The 18,556-nt window shown below is 51.5% G+C and overlaps 1 protein-coding gene across 5 annotated transcripts in view; it reads left to right on the forward strand.

Moving 5' to 3' along the window:
* RNF220 (ring finger protein 220) overlaps window positions 1–18,556 on the forward strand; it is a 330,094-nt gene that overhangs the window by 301,516 nt on the left and 10,022 nt on the right. For all 5 annotated transcript variants that reach the window (XM_075935807.1, XM_075935809.1, XM_075935808.1 and 2 more), the window contains 2 exons: window positions 11,483–11,591; window positions 13,843–13,917. In XM_075935807.1, coding sequence (XP_075791922.1) covers window positions 11,483–11,591; window positions 13,843–13,917 — 184 coding nt within the window. The remainder of the gene's footprint in view (window positions 1–11,482; window positions 11,592–13,842; window positions 13,918–18,556) is intronic.

Raw genomic sequence — 18,556 nt, forward strand, 5'->3', positions numbered from 1 at the left:
TCCTGCCGTCGCCCTGCTGCTGCGGTCTGGGAGTCCCTGTTCTCTCTAGGTTCCCCGGTCTGCTGCTCCTCTGGCGCATCCAAACCCTGCGGGGCCTCTGTCATCCCCTTGGCGTCGGCTGAGGCTGCAGTGTCTCCTGTTCCTACTGCCCCAGGCTTCTGCTGAGCTTCGCTGGAACAGGCGGCACCTATCCTTCCTCTTCAGCGGTCTGCCCCAACTGAGCAGAGCTGCTGTCTTTTATACTGCCACATCTGGAGCATGCTCAGTGAGGCGGGGGGTGGGGGGTGGCTTCCTCCACCCACAGTGTAGGGTTAACCCCTTCCTGTCCTGTGCGGGGCGAGTGCCTCGTCACACAGGGACGTTGCTATTTTTTGCTCAGTCGGAGCGGGCACGCATCTGTCTGCCCAGGCTGGAAGTTACTCCTCCGGCTCCGGTGTTAGACGTGCCCTGAGAACAAGATGGGCGGCTGTAGCTTGTCTCTGCAAGCCTGGGCTCTGCGTTAAAGAGGAGGACTGCAGTTTCCAGCTCCACAGGCTGCCCTCGGGGGCTTCCCCTGTGTGGGCAGGGAGCCTCACGCCCCTACCGTGTAGAAATACACTTTGAGCAGCTCCAGTATTGCAGGTGCGTTTGAAAGAGGCTCTGCTGTATTAAAGTGGGCTAGAATATGATTGGCCTAGAATTTGGCTTAGAAAATTATTTCCTAAAACAGCCAGGCCTGCTTCGACAGACAGTCTTGCCGCAGCGGAATAGTCCTTTGGGGTAAGGCCTTTCTTTGAGAGTCACGCTGCTGCTCTAAAGCAATGCGGGGCCCGGGGTTTCTCTTTGGAGCAGGGGACATAGTCTGCCGGTCTGCACCAGGGTGACCCATGGAGTCTGTCTCCCTCGTTTCATGTAGCGCCGTCATTGCCCAAACGGCGCGCGTAGGATTTTGGCGCCTGCTTCTCGAGCCTCCTGTTAAATCCATTTCAGGGGCTGGTGGACACCCCGCAGACGCCACTAAACATGCGGACTCGGCGGCTTGCTCCTTTCGGAACGTTGGGAGCGCCATCTGGTTCCGTTTTGATCAGGGCCGGCCGTGTGTCCTGATAAAGTGCAGGCCAAAAAAGAAATGAGCCAGCGCCTGAATTTACTCCCTGCTTCTGTGAAAGACATTGTTGGGTTCGATGTGCAGGGGACGTGTGAAAGCGGAATTAATTCTTCTGTCGTTTAATTGTTCGGGGAATCTATTCTCGGGTCCCACCTACATGCGGCTTAGGGTAAGCCCCCCTCAGTGATATTGCGACGGTGCATGCAAGTGTAAGAAATAACTCGTCTGCAGGGAGAAAAGAGACCATGCTTTTGGTTTGCATCAAGATGAAATTAGTCAGAAGCCAACTGCGTGCTTGCCAAGCAGCTGCTGGTATTAACAAGTTGTGCAAGCAAGTATAAAATAGAGCTGCTTGTGGCTCTCCATGTGGGTGCCCTAGCACGCACCCTGCTCCGAATCCAGAACTTAGAACACGGAAATTAGAAGGTGGAACGTTTGTATTATTCATAACTTGGCAACCAGGAGCCAGGGCACTTTGCCAAAATCAACTATCCTCTATAATTACAGGTGAAGCGGCGTTCTTTAATATCTTACGATACAAAAACATGCATTAATCAGGAGGGCGCTTTTTTTTTTTCCTAGACAACAATAAATTAGTATCCGTGCCAATACATGTGACAGTCCTTTACAGGATTATAAATCAGCCTTTTTAAGGGAGGCTAGTTTATAAACAAACCCAATAAATGAGATTTTTAGTTTGGTAATGGGGAGGCTAGCTTCTAAAATAATAACATCTTGCCAGAAGAATCATTTCCACACAGGCATTCTCCGAGACAGTAGGCCGGATCCTGAGGTGGTGCAAATCCGTGTTGCTCCATTGCTTTCTGCATTGCTAGGCCGATTTCTACCTGCTAAGGATCTGGCCCCTTCTGTCTTAGCTGCTCGTCCAGTGACATAAAATCCCAGCTTATCTGCCAAGCTCGGCGCCGGCACCTTCTGGAGTGGCATGGAATGGGGCTGCCACAGATGTCTGAGGCTGGTGTTCTGCAAAGCCCTGAGGCTTTTGAGCTGTGCGATTGGATCGCATTGGCCTCCTTGAAAGCCCTCTGGATATAAAGTAAAAATTGGGCAGGTTCCTTTTTAGCCTCGCTGTGGGTCGTTCACCCACTGGTGTCCCTTTATGGCCAGTCCATAGGAGCGCCAGAAACTTGGGTTGCCAGACGCTGAGTTTCACAGTGGACGAGGTGGAGGCTGTGCCCTTTAGATCAGGGGTGGGGAGCCTGGGGCCAAATGCGGCCCCCTGCTTGCCTGGATCTGGCCCCTGAGGCTCAAGCCCACCCCAGGAAGGTTCCCCACCCCTGCTTCAGATGAGGCAGCCCCTGGCTGGTCGTGGGAGTGAGAGACAAAGCTCTCTCCCCGTGCCGAGCCGGTCCTCCATGCTGAAGAAGTGCCTGTCGCTGGCTGTGCAGCACCCTAGCTGTGCGTAGGGCTTCACAGGCTAGGAAGCCCCTCCCTGCTCCACCGAACTTCTCTCTGGTACAGATTTTAATTGAGGGGCAGGGAAGAGGGGGGTAGGGCAAGGAAGTTGGAAGGTCACAGCCATGTGATTGGGGATTTGCCTTGTTTTGTTGCTTGCATCGAGATTTATGTTGGATCATCTCCATTCCCTTCCCCCCCAAATGCTTACAGTGTCAGCAGGCGGCCTGACCCGGCCCTTAGCAAGAGAGGATAAAGTGTGTTGTTTTTTCCCTATCCGCGTCTTGAGGAGAAGGCCGACTCGACTCGTCTTTATTCAGTAGCCATTGCCCGGGAGTTTGTGTGAAAAAGGGGTGGCTTCTCTCCTCCCCCCCGCCCTCGTGTTTACAGGCGTGAGAAAACAAAAATAAACGCGTGAGGAAGTAACGGGAAGGTCAGAATATCAAGTGTCAAAAGTAGCTCGTGAAATTTTATTGGTGCATTTAATCAGTGCTAAATGGTTTTACAAGGTGCATACAAACGGGAGCTGTAAAAATTTATGGAATGTTATGTACAGTGTGGCCATTTATGAAGAAGGGGAAATGTATACCCTGCTGAAATAAACAAACCAGAGGGGTGTTTTCTGCGAACACCTGATGACAGAGTCCCTGGCGTGAAATCCCCGGGAGGTGGGCCCCTCTTTCAGAGCCGGCCAGGCTGAAGGGGTGTGACGTGCGTCTCGTCCTGGCCTCTCGCTACACAGGGAATCGAATGCGGTGGGCATTCTTCTGTCTGTGACGTGTACCTGCCCTGTGCAGTGAATCCCTACCAAGCGGCCTGCCGCCTTTCCCAAAGGGCCGCCTGGAACCGCCTCTTGTGAAGGGTTAACAGAAGTCGGTCGTGCTGACATCAGCATTTTTTTTCCTTTGGTCAAGTATTTTGTTGAGAAAGCACAATCGTCAGTATATTGAGGGATTCCAGGCCTGCAGAATCAGAGGTAATTTAATTAGTGGAATTGCTTGAGATTGCCTACTGGGACGTCAGGTGGGAATTGCTCCGTTTAATTTGAAGAAACAAAGATTGCATGCATGCAAATGTTTGACAAATGACCGTGGGAGGGTGGGGGTGGGGAACTTGCCTTTCCTAACCCATGATAGCTGAGTAATGATGCTAATTGACTTGCACACAGATCATTTGCTCTTGCACAGTGCATCTATGCCCGTCCCCTGTTGGGTACCTGAAGAGAGCAGGTGTTTGGGTGGGGTTTGCTAAACAGTAGGGGGAAGGGTGTAGAGAAAGAGAACTGCTATGAACAAGCGCCAGAAAATACTTCTGCTGCTGGTTTTCGTTACTCTCCTGTATGCTCCATCCCCAGTAGCATACAACTGCTCCCTCTCTTGGAGCAGACGCAGCTGCCTCTGCCGTGGATGGCTGCATGGCTCTCTGAGCCTCGCAATCCCGTGACTAGGCAGCAAATGGCATTGGTCAAAGCCTCATCTTCAAGGAAGAGTAAGGTCTCTCTTTCCCCGGCTGCGGGTCACAGCGCTCGGGTTCGCCAGCGGAACACCTGTTAGTGGGCACCTGTAAGCACAGGACCCTCCCTCTTGAAATTGAGTGACCCTCAACTCCCCCTTCATGGGCTTCTGGCCTTCCCTGGCTGCAGGGAGCAAGTGATGAGCGTTCTGGCTAACTACACCGGGAGTAAAGGGAGGTGGCGCAGCTGAGCCTCATGCATGTGTAGGATGCCGAGGGGAGACTCTAAGGTCAGAAGGAACCATTATGATCATCTAGTCTGACCCCCCTGCACAGTGCAGGCCACAGAATCTCACCCACCCCTCCTAGAATAACCCTCTCACCTATATCTCAGATATTGAAGCCTTTGAATAGTTTGAAGACACCAAGATGCAGAGAATCCTCCAGCTGTGATCTGTACCCCATGCTACAGAGGAAGACAAAAAACCTCCAGGGCCTCGGCCAATCTACCCTGGAGGAAAATTCCTTCCCGACCCCAAATATGGCGATCAGCTAAACCCTAAGCATGTGGGCAAGACTCACCAGCCAGACACCCAGAAAGTTCTCTATAGTAACTCCTATCATCCCTCCATTGACCTATTCCCACTGATAACGAATGGTCAATTAGTTACCAAGATCATGTTATCTCATCAAACCATCCCCTTCATAAACCCATCTAGTTTAATCTTGAAGCCAGATAGATCTTTTGCCCCCACTGCTTCCCTCGGAAGGCCGTTCCAGAACCTCATTCTTCTAAGGTCCATAAAAGAATTTTATGGGATAGAATTGGTGTCCTTGGCCTCTGTTTGTCAGAGGCTGGAGAGGGATGGCAGGAGACAAATTGCTTGATCATTGTCTTCGGTCCACCCTCTCTGGGGCACCTGGTGCTGGCCACTGTCGGCAGACAGGATACTGGGCTAGATGGACCTTTGGTCTGACCCAGTACGGCCGTTCTTATGTTCTTAATGGTTAGAAACTTTCGTCTAATCTCAAGTCTAAACTTCCTACTAGCCAGCTTATATCCATTTGTTCTTGTGTCCACATTGGTATTAAGCTTAAATAATTCCTCTCCCTCCCTGGTATTTATCCCTCTAATATATTTAAAGAGTGCAATCATGTCCCCCCTCAGCCTTCTTTTGGTTAAGGTAAACAAGCCAAGCTCCTTGAGTCTCCTTTCATAAGACAGGTTTTCCATTCCTCGGATCACCCAGTGCCGGAGAAACGCCAGTGCTGCAGACATGGCCCTCCCGGCTGCAGTAGCACCTTGGCGATCTCTCGGTAGTTTCCAGACCTTGAGGAACGTCGTTGTTCGTGTGTGTGACGTGGTAGCTGTGGCAGGCAGACGGCTGGGATGACTTGTGACGTCACACGGTCGGCCAGCAGTCGAGCTGCGGCTAGAACCCAGGAGTCCTGTCTCCCGCTCCCGGGCGCTGTCTGCTGGTTCCTTCCGCTTCCCGTGAGCGATGGGCGGAAACAAGTTGGCTGACTCCCTCCCCCTGGCGTCACTTGCTTCTGCAGCACTTCCCAAGCCAGGCCAGCCTTTCTCAGGCCAGCCAGCATCTCAGGAGGGGGTTCCCAGCCTGTCTGCTCCAGGAAGATTTGCTGTTGCGTGATGCTCCGCTTTCGCATCCAAGCAGCTGGTTAACGGTGAAATTTGGCAGTGGACCAGCTTGTGTTCGGGGTGGCACAGGGACCAGCGACGGGGGAAGTGACTCCTCGTCTACGCAGAAGTGTAAGCTTCCTTTCTGCACTAGGTTCGCCCTGTTTCCCTCGGCCTCGCTTCCTGCCTCTCTTTGGAAGCTCTCGTTTGGTTTGGAGCCTTGTGTCCTTTGCGTCTGCTGCTCCAGGAGGCTTCTCGAGAGAGCAGTCACGAGACACGCACTTAGAGCCAAAACCTCTCTCGCAGCTGGCGAGCTGGGGCCGGGTCTTATCCCTGGGTCTTTAGGGTTTGTTCTGCGCTGGAGCTTGGTGCGGAGGCATAGGGAGGTTAAAAGTCTAGTGCTGAGCGTTGATCAGAGCTAGGAGAGGTTGCACTTGTTAGAACTCCCTCTCTGCCGAGGGCACCCCAGCCTTGTTAATAAATGTATGTTTAACAATGTCTGGAGCGTATGAAGTGATAATAACTAAATCGATAGCTCCCACATTGATTGTCCAGGATCCCAACAGCGTGACGCACACAGCAGCACGGTCATTTTCCAGCTAACTAGCGCCCTGATCTACAGCCCTCCTATTGATTGGCCATTGTATCAGGCAGGCTCTGAGTGTTATTGCTTATACTTCTGTGCGGCGTCCTTTTCTGATTTCATTCATTTATTACTGGACAGGCGCAATTATCTCGGCGGCTTCACAGAACAGCTGATGGGATCAGCCCTTGAGACTTTTGCCCACAAACCATTTGCGCTCCCCTCCCGTTGTTGGGCTGGTCACTTTCTTTTAAGCTGCGCCTCTGGGCTGGGCTGGAGACAGAAACATTTTGTTCTGTCAGCCTTGAAGAATTTGATTGGCACTGACGTTTTCCTGGTCCCCCACCTCTGCTGGGTTACCTGGCGAGAATCTGGATTCTGGTCAAGCTCAAAAACTGTCAGAAATCTCCTTATGCCTTTCATTAGATAGAGGGGAGAATTAGCCTGCAGCCACGTCACTGTATCCTTTCGGGTGCAGCAGCACCCTGCACAGGGGGACAAGTGGAAAAGTTCTTGGCAACCTTAAAATTGGTGGCTCGTCCCTGCATTGCAGGCTGGGATTGCCGCTGAGAGAGCTCTGCGCGGATTATGCCCAAAGAAGGCTCTGTACGGATTGTTCCTACCTTCTCTCCACCCCTTCTCTCTGCATCCTCTTCAGCGTTAGGGCTTGGTTTCAGGCCAGGTGGATCAGTCCCCAGGCAGTCAATTTATCATGTCTGCAGAGACACGATAAATCGATCCCTGAGAGCTCTCCCGTGACTCCAGCAGGATAAAAGTGGGCGGAGTCGATGGGAGAGCAGCCTCCACGGAGAAGACACCGCGGTAAATACATTGAAGTTGTGTAGCTTTGATGGGTGGCGGGAGAAGGGGTTAGTGTGGACAAGGCCTCAGTTGGGCTCAGAAAAGTGATTCTGAGGATCCTTTGGGACCCAGAGCCATTTCTGCTGTAATTCAGAGCCACTTGCTTTATGGTCACATCCAGGGGTTTCCATCGTCTTGACTCCGCCCAGCCAACATGGCAACAGGAGAAACTAGCAAGATTCCCTTCTGCCTATGAAGAGACAAGAGATCGGCCCTTTCAGTTCTCTTTCCGTAGCCTTGAGTGGAGGTGATGGTGACCAATACACCAAAAGCCAAATACATGGATCTGCTGCTGCTTATCCCAGTCCTGAGTGTTCACAGGCCCCTGCCTCAAACCACGTGTACCCGCCTGTTCACTCACCGTTTGCTGCAGTAAGTTCTTTAGGGCAGCGCCTGGCTTCTCTTACAGGTGTTACTGAGGCGCATGGAATAAATTCTATGTTGTCAGATGGTGGGTTTTTCTTGCCGCCTTCTGATTTGGAAGCTGCATAGATAGGTCCTGAAATTAACTTGGAATGAAATATCATAGAATCCGTCGACTGCTAGAACTGGAAGGGAGCTCAAGAGATCATCAAGTCCACTCCTCTGCCCTCATGGCAGGATCAAGCACAGCATCCTGACTCCTTTTTTAATTTTTGAAAAACCCACACGTTTCCCCCCCCAGCAAAACTTGTTGAGCAAAAAAAAAAAAAAGAGGAACTGACCGGGACAGCAAAACTTGATGGGGGGGGGGAGGCTGGGTTGCCTCGCACCCCCCCCCCCCCCCCCCGGAAATTCTTCACGCCCCCCAGTTTGGGAACCCATGGTCTAGATCATCCTTGATAGATGTCTGTCTAACCTGCTCTTGAATATCTCATGTGATGGAGTTTCCACAGCCTCCCTAGGCAATTTATTCCAGTGTTTAACCACCCTGACAGGAAGTTTTTCCTAATGTCCAACCTAAACCTCCCTTGCTGCAGTTTAAGCCCATTGTTCCTTGTCCTGTCCTCTGAGGTTAAGAACACTTTTCCCTCCTCCTCCCTGTGACATCCTTTTAGATACCTGAAAACCGCTCTCATGTCCTCCCTCAGTCTTCTCTTTTCTAAACTAAACAAGCCCAATTCCTTCAGCCTTGCCTCATAGCTCATGTTTTCTAGCCCTTTAATCATTTTTGTTGCTCTTCTCTGGACCCTCTACAATTTGTCCACCTCTTTCTTGAAATGTGGTGCCCAGAACTGGACACAAGACTCCAACTGAGGCCTAATTAGTGCAGAGCAGAGTGGAAGAATGACTTCTCGTGTCTTGCTCACTACACTCCTGTGTGTGCAGCCCAGAGTCATGTTTGCTGTTTTTGAAACAATGTCACACTGTTTACTCCTATTTAGCCCTTGGTCCTTTATGACCCCTAGATCCCTTTTTGCCGTACTCCTTCCTAGACAGTCGCTTCCCATTCTGTTTGTGTGAAACTGATTGTTCCTTTCTAAGTGGAGCTCTTTGCATTTGCCCTTATTAAACTTCGTCCTGTTTACCTGAGACCATTTCTCCAGTTTTGTCCAGATCATTTTGAATTACGACTCTGTCCTCCAAAGTACTTGCGACCCCTCCCAGCTTTGGATCTTCTGCACTGCGGCTGTGGAGCAGCAAACTCTTTTTCTGGCTGCAATATTCTGTAAAAGGTTTTAAGAGGAAAGTCAAAGGGAACTTAGTTATGTCTACACAGTGAAAGGCTGGTGTTTCTCCTCTTCCTCTGGCATCCTTTTCAATTAGACGCCCTTCTCGGTCGCTCTCATCTTGCCTTCCGTTTTCTCGCTCTTGCCGTCTGTTCAACTCTCAGCTGTCAGCCAGCTCTGTTAGCCTGTCAGAATCATGACAATGCGCTTTGCTGTCCTTGCGGCCGTACCTGTGTGGCGCTACAGTGCTGCCCATCAAACATGACCCTGAGCAAATGGGCAAGACAGGCTTACAAAGCTGCTTTCATATCTAGCTCCTTGACATGGTGTTTGTAGCTGTGGCGTTCTGCTCCATTCCCTCGTCTGTTCTTAGAGCAGAGCTTTTAGAAAAACAAACCTGGATGCAAACATTGCCAGTCATGGAGAACCTACCACGAGCCCTGGTCAGTTGTTCCAGTAGTTAATTACTGTGAAAATGTATTCCTTATTTCTGGTCTGAATTTGTCTTGCTTCAGCTTACAACCACTGCATCGAGTTCTACTTTCTTCTGCCAGGTAGAAGAACCAGTTATCAAATACGTTCCCCATATAGGCACTTACAATATAATCAAGCGATCCCTTAATTGTCTCTTTTTTAAGCAAAATAGATTGACCGGCTTGGTTCTGTTGCTGGAAGGCAGGATTTCTAACCCTTTAATCCTTCTCAAAACTCTTCTGTGAACCCTCTTCAGCTTCTCAACCTCCTTTTTCAACTGGGGATACCAGAACAGGAAACACTGTTCCACCCATGCCGAATCGAAAGGTAAAATAACCTTTCTGCTCTGACTCCCAGGGTCACATTAGCTCCTTTGGCCGCAGTGTCACCCTGGGAGCTTGTGGTCAGCTGACTGTCCACCATGACCCCCAAATCTGAGTCCCTGCTTCCCAGCATAGAGCTCCTATCCCAGAAGCATGGCCTGCATACCTTGCTCCTTGATGTAAATATTTACATTTAGCCACATTGAAATGTATTGCGTGCTTGTGCCCAATGTACCCTGTATCAATGAAGAGGACCAGTTACTATTTACCCCCTGCCCTGTTGTTGTGTCATCCACAAACTTTCTTGGCGGTGATTGTTTTTTCTCTGGCTCGTTGACAAAACGATTAAATAGTGCAGGGCCGAGATCTGAGCTCATTAGAAACATACCTGCTGTGGATGATGAGTCCCTATGTACAGTTACTTTCTGAGATCTATCAGTTAGCCAGCTTTTGATCTGTTTAACATGCACCCTGTATATTTTACATCAGTCTAGTTTTTTAATCAGTGTGTCACAAGTCAGAACGCTATACAGAAGTCTAAATATCAACACTATTGCCTTTATTAACCAAACTTGTAATCTCGTCAAAACCAGTTAATTTGATGGGATTTTTTTCTGTAAATCCATATTGATTGGCATTAATTATAATCACTTCTAGTCAAGTCCTTTAATTCTTTATTAATCAGGTCCTTTATGCCCTGCTCCATTACATTGCTCAAGATCGATGTCAGGCTGACAGGCCCATAATTACCCAAGTCAGCCCGTTTACCTTTTTTACATATTGGCACCTCATTAGATTTCTTCCAGTCTTCTGGAACTTTGCCAGTGTTCCAAGACGTGTTGAAAATCTACATTAGCTGTTTGGGGAGTGCCTCGGGCAGCTCTTTTAAAACTCTTAGATGTGAATTATCTGAACTGCTTATGTAACCCACACACCTAGGCTATGTCTACACTTGCGGCTTCTTGTGCAAGTAATATGCAAATGAGGCTGAGTGGAATATCGCCGAGCCTCATTTGCATACCTAATGAGCCATCATTTTTTTCGGAAGAGGTTCTTTTGCAAGGAGCATCTACACTGCCCCTTCTTGCGCAAGAAAAACCCTCTTGTGCAATGCCGTTCTTCCTGAAAAGTAATAGGTGTAACGGCGTTGCGCAAGAGGGTTTTCTTGCGCAAGAAGGGGCAGTGTAGACTCTCCTTCTTGCGCAAGAGCCTCTTCTGAAAAAAATGGTGGCTCATTAGGTATGCAAATGAGGCTCGGCAATATTCCACGCTTAGCCTCATTTGCATATTACTCGCGCAAGAAGCCGCGAGTGTAGACAGAGCCCTAGTGTGGTTCACTGTCCCATGCAGTGGCACCTGGACCGCAGCAACAAGATAAGAACAAGAGACCTCTACAGCGTGGGCTGAGGGCCAGCTGGCTTTTAGCTCAAGCAGTAGAGGTTCCTGTACTCAGCTCCAGAGGTGCCAGGTTCAAATGCGCCTGGTGGCGGTTACACTTATTTCAAAATGTCTGACTTCAGTAACATCTGTGTAACATCCTCTTTAGGGACTAGTGGGAGGGACAGAGTCTTGCTTTTGCAGTGTGAGAAACGCCTTTCCGTCTCCAGAGCCGCACTCGGAGCTGTGTCGGGGGTTGACCCGGGGCATCTTGCAGCGATAGAGAAAGGAGGGAGTAAAGGGGAGCGACTGCTGCTTCCACCGTTTCGTTTCGGCTGAATCACGTTCTGTGTAACGTTTCCCACCCACGGCTCTTCTCTTTTCCAGAGCTCTGCTTTGCAACGTGACAGTGTTTGCCAGAGCTTCTGGCAGAAAGGACACAAGCCATGGGCTTCTTAGCAAGCCTCCTTTCCAAGTAGCCCTTTGCATATGCTGAATTGGTTTCTTTGGACCTTGTCACTGCATCTTCTTCACTTACCAAAAAGGACTCTGAATTTAGCTTTCGGAAAGCCCTAATGATTTCATGTACCCAGCAGCCCTGACTTTCACCGTCTCTTTCAGAATTACAGAAGACTCGGCAGTGACGACGTTCGAAGCGCTAAAGGCTCGCGTCCGTGAGTTAGAAAGGCAGCTTTCCCGTGGAGACCGTTATAAATGTCTCATTTGCATGGTGAGTAGCACGCCGGTTGTGGCAATGAATCAGAGCATGTCTTGGTACCTTTGGCTTGTCTTGCTGAGGTGGGGAGAGGGTAAATCCTGTTTCTTTGGTAGCGTGAAGGCATCCCTGTCCTTACCCAAGAGAAAAACATCTCCTCCAATCTCTGGGTAAATATGCTGCCAATTTTTTTCCGTGTGTGTATCCGTTCTATGTGTGTGTGTTTGTTTAAAATATTTTTACCCTGCCTCTCTATTTAAAATATTTGAGGCGGCTTACAAAATTTTTAAAACACAATACATTTATATATAGATATATACAGGGCTTGACAAACGGCGGCAAAAGCCGCTCGCCAGCCTCGCACTGCACATGCACAAGAGCCGCATTGCGCATGCGCGCGCTGCCGGTAAACGGGGCGCGCGGCTCTAGTTTGTTGAGCCCTGGAGATAGATATAGATATATAAAATAAAAAAGTAAAATACAGGACTCCAAAGGGGAGAACATAAAACCTTCTATCACTTAATTGGTGTTTGTAGCTGCCTGTATTAGCAGAAATGTCTAACTTCATAGGACAGCATTCTGTAAAAGCGGCCAGACTGGGTCAGACCAAACACCCATTTAGCCCAGTGTCCTGTCTGCCCACAGCGCCAATGCCAGGGGCCCCAGAGGAAGGGAACAGAACAGGGAACCATCCAGGGAATCATCCAGTGATCCCTCCCCTGTCGCCCATTTCCAGCCTCTGACAAACAGAGGTTAGAGACACCATTCCTACCCATCCTGGCTAATAGCCATTGATGGACCTAACCTCCATGAATTTATCTAGCTTTTTTTTGAACCTTGTTTAAAGTCCTTGTCTTCACCACATCCTCTAGCAAGGAGTTCCACAGGTTGACTGTGCGCTGCATGAAGAAAAACTTCCTTTTGCTTGTTTTAAACCTGCTACCTATTAATATCATTTCTTAACCCCTGGTTCTTATGTTATGGGAACAAGTCAATCACTTTTCCTTATTCACTTTCTCTACCCCAGTCGTGATTGACCATGCGCACGCCTAAATGCCTGGGCTCTTCTCTTCCTGTGCATGCAGAGTTGCACACATGGAAGGAGAGGAGAGCGCCTGATTTGAGATCCACCCGGTGGCTTGCAGGCATGAATTTTGCCTGTGCATTTCAAAGTTGCCTGTGCCCTATTAGCTGTACATGTGGTGATGCTTTGGCTTCGCTAAAGAGAGGCTGCAGCTCCCTCTAATGGCTCAGAACCTGCAGCTTTTTGCCTCTCTCGTTTGGTTTTATCCCCGAGCTCCGTTTGTCCCATGCTTCAAGTGTTGCTGGGCTGGAGAAGCCAGTGACATGCGAGCTGGTGCAGGGAAGCATTTTGAAGTACTCCAGGCCGGCCCTAGGTCGGTCGGACAGACTTCCATCTCTGACTCGAGGCCAGGCCTGCGGTCCGACGTGGATTCCTGCCCTCCGCAGTCAATCACTTGGAGCAACGAGAGGGTGACGGTGAAATGACCTCAGTGTTCTCAGCGGCTAGTTAAGCTTTTCCAGCAGGGTCAAAGTTAATCTTCCCCCTTATCTCTGCCCCTGCGCAATCTGACGACGGAAAGCGGCACCACTGCCCCACGATGAAAGGCCCATGGCACAGCCGCAGCCAGCCTGTGGCAGCTGTCTCTGACTCGCAGGGCTGTATCGTTTCAGTGTGGACGTACCTCTCTAGGTCATCAGGTTGCCCCCATGTGGGTTATGGGCAGGGTTCCCTCTAAATTTTTTGCCATCCGTGTGTAGAATAAATTTGTGTTCTGTGCACCAAAGGCACATGCAGATGTGCACCACCAACAGAAACACACTCTGCCGGCTGTAGGCGCGCTGCTCATGAGCTGGGCAGCACCTGACTCTCTCCTGGGCGGCCGCCCGAGCGCTCAGCTGACAGAACACTCGTTCTGGGCTTCTGTCAAGCAATGAAATAGCCTGTGGGAGACTGTCTCCCTCGGCTGCTCTCGAGCCCGAGTTTGAGCTCCCTGCTCGGTTGTCACTTGGGCCTGAAGTTGGCAGGAGTTTGCCTGAGTTCTGCCCGGCGCATGCTGCCTTGCTCGTAGGACTAGGAGCAACTCCTGAGCTGTGGTCTGAGTGAGGCGGGAAGAATGGGAGTGTTTGCACAGGTCCTGCTCTTCTCCTGCTCCCTCCCCACAGCCAGGCCCCGGGGGACATAAATGCAGCGGGGGCTCTGCCAGCCTTTGATGTGACGAGCGTCTTTGCTTTTTCTCTTCAGGACTCGTACACAATGCCCCTGACTTCCATTCAGTGCTGGCACGTGCACTGCGAGGAATGCTGGCTGCGGACTCTGGTGAGGCACTTGGCTACTTCCTCGTGGGTTCCTAGACTTCTCCCCCTCCCGATGCATGCCCGTACCTCAGGGGAGAAGGCTCGTCCTTGATAGGAAATGGGCGAGGTGGGGGTCTGCGTTGACGGGGTACCCACCACCCCAGCCTGCTCGGAGTCGTGGGGTGGAACTGAGTGGCCCTGCTAACGATTTACGAGCTGGCGGGAGGGTTCGGGCTAAGTTCCTGTCGCTTTCCAAAGGCATTCCGCCCACCGTGCGGCTGCAGAATTGGATCCTAGCGTAGACGCACGTAGCTGGGATCAGTTGCCCTGCGCCGCACGCAGCTTCTAGGAAACCCAAAGAAAAGCGTCTCTGTAAGAGAGACTGTAATAGATCACCTTTTTTCTTGATACGGTTTTCTTCTCCTTTTCGGTCTACCTGAAACAGCGTTCTGCCATGTTGAAATAGATTGGTTGGTTGCCTGGAAAATCAGTAAAATCGATAGCTCTCAATCCTTGGGATTTGCCACCTTGTTAGTTTCACAGGGACACTGTTGTGTTTGTTTAAAAGTGGGGTCCTTTTCTTTCCAAACCCTGACTTTGCTTGGCTTTTGGTTTGTTTTTTAAATCTGCTTTTATTTTCCGCTGACCCCAACTTTTCCATTTTGCTCGACGCGGACAGTGGGAATTTTAAGCGAGTCGCTTGAACACATTAGTGAGATGCTCCAGGGTCGCACATGGCATGCGGGGGATAGCACTCTTCGAAAAGCTGCTGCTGTTCAGTCCTGCAAAATCTTAGCTTTCCAGAACACACTGGAAATTTGGAGCTTCAGCTAACCAGGCGATGATCCTTTAGAGACTGTCATGCCTGCAGCAGTCGGTATTAATAGCGACCTTGGTAATTGGCCTCTCCCTGGGCTGTATTTTATGGCTCTTCACAACACCCAGTCCCTGCTCAGCTTACGCAGGCCTTTTTAGGCAGTTAGCTGCACATTGCAGACGCCGCGTAGCAGTAAGGTCTTTAGATGCATGTACGCGCCGTTGCCCTGGCTGAGCCTGGATATAATCGAATCCCTCCGTGCTGGCTGCAGTAGAGCGTTTCTATCCCACGCTGGATTTTACTTTCCCGTTCCCGTCGCCCATCTTCTCCCCGCCGGCCTGGGATGGTCTCTTGAGTCCACTGCCCCTCTTGGGAGCCCTTCTAAGGCTTGGCCATGGCTTCTGTCCTGCGCGGAGAGACGTGTTCAGACGCAGTCTGGCCCCGCTCCACCCGCGGCTGTGTGGGGTAGATGGGGACCGGGTTAGCCATGTAGCCGCCACGCCCAGAGCATGGCTCTGAGCACGCAGGATGGCAGGGAACATTCCAGCAGGACGTAGGGCGAGGTGCTGGCACTTGTGTGGGGGAAGCAATTAATAAGCGGCCGCTCATCTGTTCCCCAGCCTTCCCCTCTCCCTGCAGCCGGCGGTTTATTAAACCAGGGCCTTTCCCAAGGCACGCTCAGACTCTCCCCCTTCGCCCGAGTCTCCCAGCCTGCGTTCTCGCGTTTCTAACGTAACCATTAAAATGTAGCCCGAAGACAGCAATAAAAACCCTGGAACGCCTTGGTGCTTTTGTGTCTTGATCAAAGTCAATGTGTGTAATCTCGTTAAGACTGCCCCCCCCCTTTTATTTTATGAATTTAATGGCGTACAGCAGCTGGGCCCAATGTTTAATACTCGCCAACCTGCACTGTTCTAATTAAGGTATCTCCTTTTATTTCGGGCACAAAAGAGACGTGTTTTCTTTAACAAGCAAGGAGCTGTTGGGTAGCGTGGAATAATTGCTGCTGTTACCTTTCCCTGGGTAGAGAGCCAGCTCCCCACGGGGGCGGCAGGGGAAGCGGCGCACATGGAAAGATTGGGCGGGGGGGCGCGGGAAGAGGGGCGACATTTTTCTTCTGTTGTGCAATAAACAATTTGTTGGAGTTAATGGGCGTTGCGGGCGGGTGAGTTGTGCCGAGCTTCCGGCCGCCGCTGAGCAGGCTGGAGCTCGGCCATCCTGCGCCGGGAGCAGCCTCGTTTTTCCAGGCACAGCTGAGATGTCGGGTTAGGTTCGGTTTTCTGGTGCCCTCGCTCGAGGCCTGAGAGGCAAGGCGGGGGAGTAGGAGAGGGAGCTTCCCGCGTCACACAGGAGGGCGCGTGCTGCCCGTGCCGGTCTCCGTGGAGCAGGTGGGATGATACCAAATCCTGAATCCTTTCTAGAGCCGTGTCGCCCCAGGGCTGAGCACCCCCGGACGCCCTGGTGCCTCTCGACAGTGCTCAGGATCGGGCCCTGAGACCTTCGGCGAGAGGCATCCCGGGCTTCGTGCTGTGTGTGTCGGACTCCGGATCAGACCTGCAGAGTTGATCAGTGAAACCTGGGGGGTCATTTTTTTTTCCCCAACAGCTGCTCCCCCAGGCTCGCTGAGCCCCATGTTCTGCAGTGGGCGCGTAGCTCGCCCTTCTGTGAACGAAGCCTGAGCCCAGCTCCCGGGGCCGGGGCCGGGTTCGCGTGCAGGGGTGAGCCGAGCCGAGCCGGCGGATGGGATCGTATACCCGCAAGCCTGGCTGGTCACAAGGGCCCCTCCCGCTCGCTCACCAGAGCAGAGCTGTACTTCCCCGGGTGCATCCCGAATGTGCCAAACTCCAGCGTTTGATACGGGCCTCTTCGTGCAACTCAGGCCTCTCTGAGGGGTGGAGAATCCCTCTGGGCGGGCACAGTCCGAGCACTTTAAACACGCGACCATCTTAACGGCTCACTCCTCGGCCTGCGCAGAGCAAACCCGCCAGGGCCCGAGGGCAGCCGTTGGCACACGCCTGCGCTCTGTGTGGTTCTGAGGGTGTGGGTGATGGATGGTGGGGGGGACGCATGTATCCAAACCCAGGGTCCAGCAGGGTCCTGCCTGCGTTTCCGGTAGGGACGTAAACGTTGGGGAAAATAGTTAACTGGTGAAGCGATAAAAATGGTGCCGTTTGCGCAGGCACAGGGCAGCTGGGGTCGGAAGTCTTACCGGGCGTGGTGGGGCGCAGCCAGGACTGCCACAGCGCGACCAAGGTTCCGTGTGCCCACGGCGGGGCTGAATGCTTACCGGGTAACCAAGTACAGCTCTAGTTTCCAGCGCGATCAGTCTCCCCTGTACCTCTTCGTTTGCTTGCAGGCTGGTTTTTCAGACCCTGTTTGCGGGCAGGTTTTTGTGGGCGGGGCTCCTCAGCGCCACATGTGAACAGCAGCACCTCACACGTCCGGGAAGGAAGCGGTGTCCTTGTGCCCAGTTGACAGACAGGAAGACCACGGCACAAACCTTTCAGTGATGTTTCCCAAGGTTGTCCTGGAAACCTGGGCAGGGGGAGAGACCGAGAGTTGCTAGCTCCGTGGGCAAGCGGGGGAGCGCTGTGTTCCCGGAAGGAGTGGGGCTTCAGGCCGAAGGGGCGGGACTGGGACATGCAACCCCCACCCCTTCTCCAGCCGTTGGCCCCACCCGGAGCTCTGGCGGCCCGTTTGAATTGCCGGGCCCCAGGGCAGTTGCCCCCACTCATAAGAACATAAGAACGGCCGGACTGGGTCAGACCAAAGGTCCTTCTAGCCCAGTAGCCTGTCTGCCGACAGTGGCCAGCACCAGGTGCCCCGGAGGGGGTGGACCGAAGACAATGATCAAGCAATTTGTCTTCAGCCCTCTCTCTCCAGCCTCTGACAAAGAGAGGCCAAGGACACCATTTTATCCCCTGGCTAATAGGCTTTTATGGACCTAACCTCCATGAAATTATCTAGCTTCTCTTTACACTCTGTTATAGTCCTAGCCTTCACAGCCTCCTCTGGCAAGGAGTTCCGCAGGTTGACAACACGCTGTGTAAAGAACTTTTTTATTCGTTTTAAACCTGCTACCCATTAATTTCATTTGGTGTCCTCTAGTTCTTCTATTATGGGAACTAATAAATAACTTTTCTTTATCCGCCCTCTCCACACCACTCATGATTTTATAGACCTCTATCATATCCCCCCTCAGTCTCCTCTTTTCTAAGCTGAAAAGTCCCAGTCGTTTTAGCCTCTCCTCATATGGGACTCTCTCCCGCTCCTTCCCCCCTCCTCAGCGGGCCTGGTGCAGGATCTCGCACATCCGCGCCTGAGAGGGTCCACGTAAATATTCGGATATTCTAAAGCCAGGTGGGAACTAGTGTGTGGCGCAGGCAAGAGAACATCCCGAAAGGATTCTTCAGCGTGATCTTTGAGAAACGCCTGCAATCGTGAGTTAAACGGACAATCCACCGGGACAGTCGAAAAACGTTCCCACGGTTAATTACCCAGCCCCACAGGAAGCCCACCGCAGGCAGGGGCTGCTCCCGGCATAGAACCCCCGTCCTGTGCGTACGGCTGGTGATGCTTGTTCCCAGATGGATCCCTTTACAGCTAGCTGTATTAAAACACGCCCTATGTTTGGCACCCAGCTTACCAAGGGTTCCAGATTGCATGGACTCAGTCATCTCCTCTTCATCATCTACCACGCCCTTAATTTCACCATGGTTTTATGTTTGCCTCTGTGCCACTGATACAACTAGTGACAAAAGTCTAAATAAAACATTATTCCCTTTATCAACCAAACATGTCATCTCATCAAGAAAGAGATCAAGTTAATTTTCCAGGATCTGTT

The sequence above is a fragment of the Pelodiscus sinensis genome, chromosome 9, assembly GCF_049634645.1.
Source record: "Pelodiscus sinensis isolate JC-2024 chromosome 9, ASM4963464v1, whole genome shotgun sequence".
Lineage (NCBI taxonomy): Eukaryota > Metazoa > Chordata > Testudines > Trionychidae > Pelodiscus > Pelodiscus sinensis.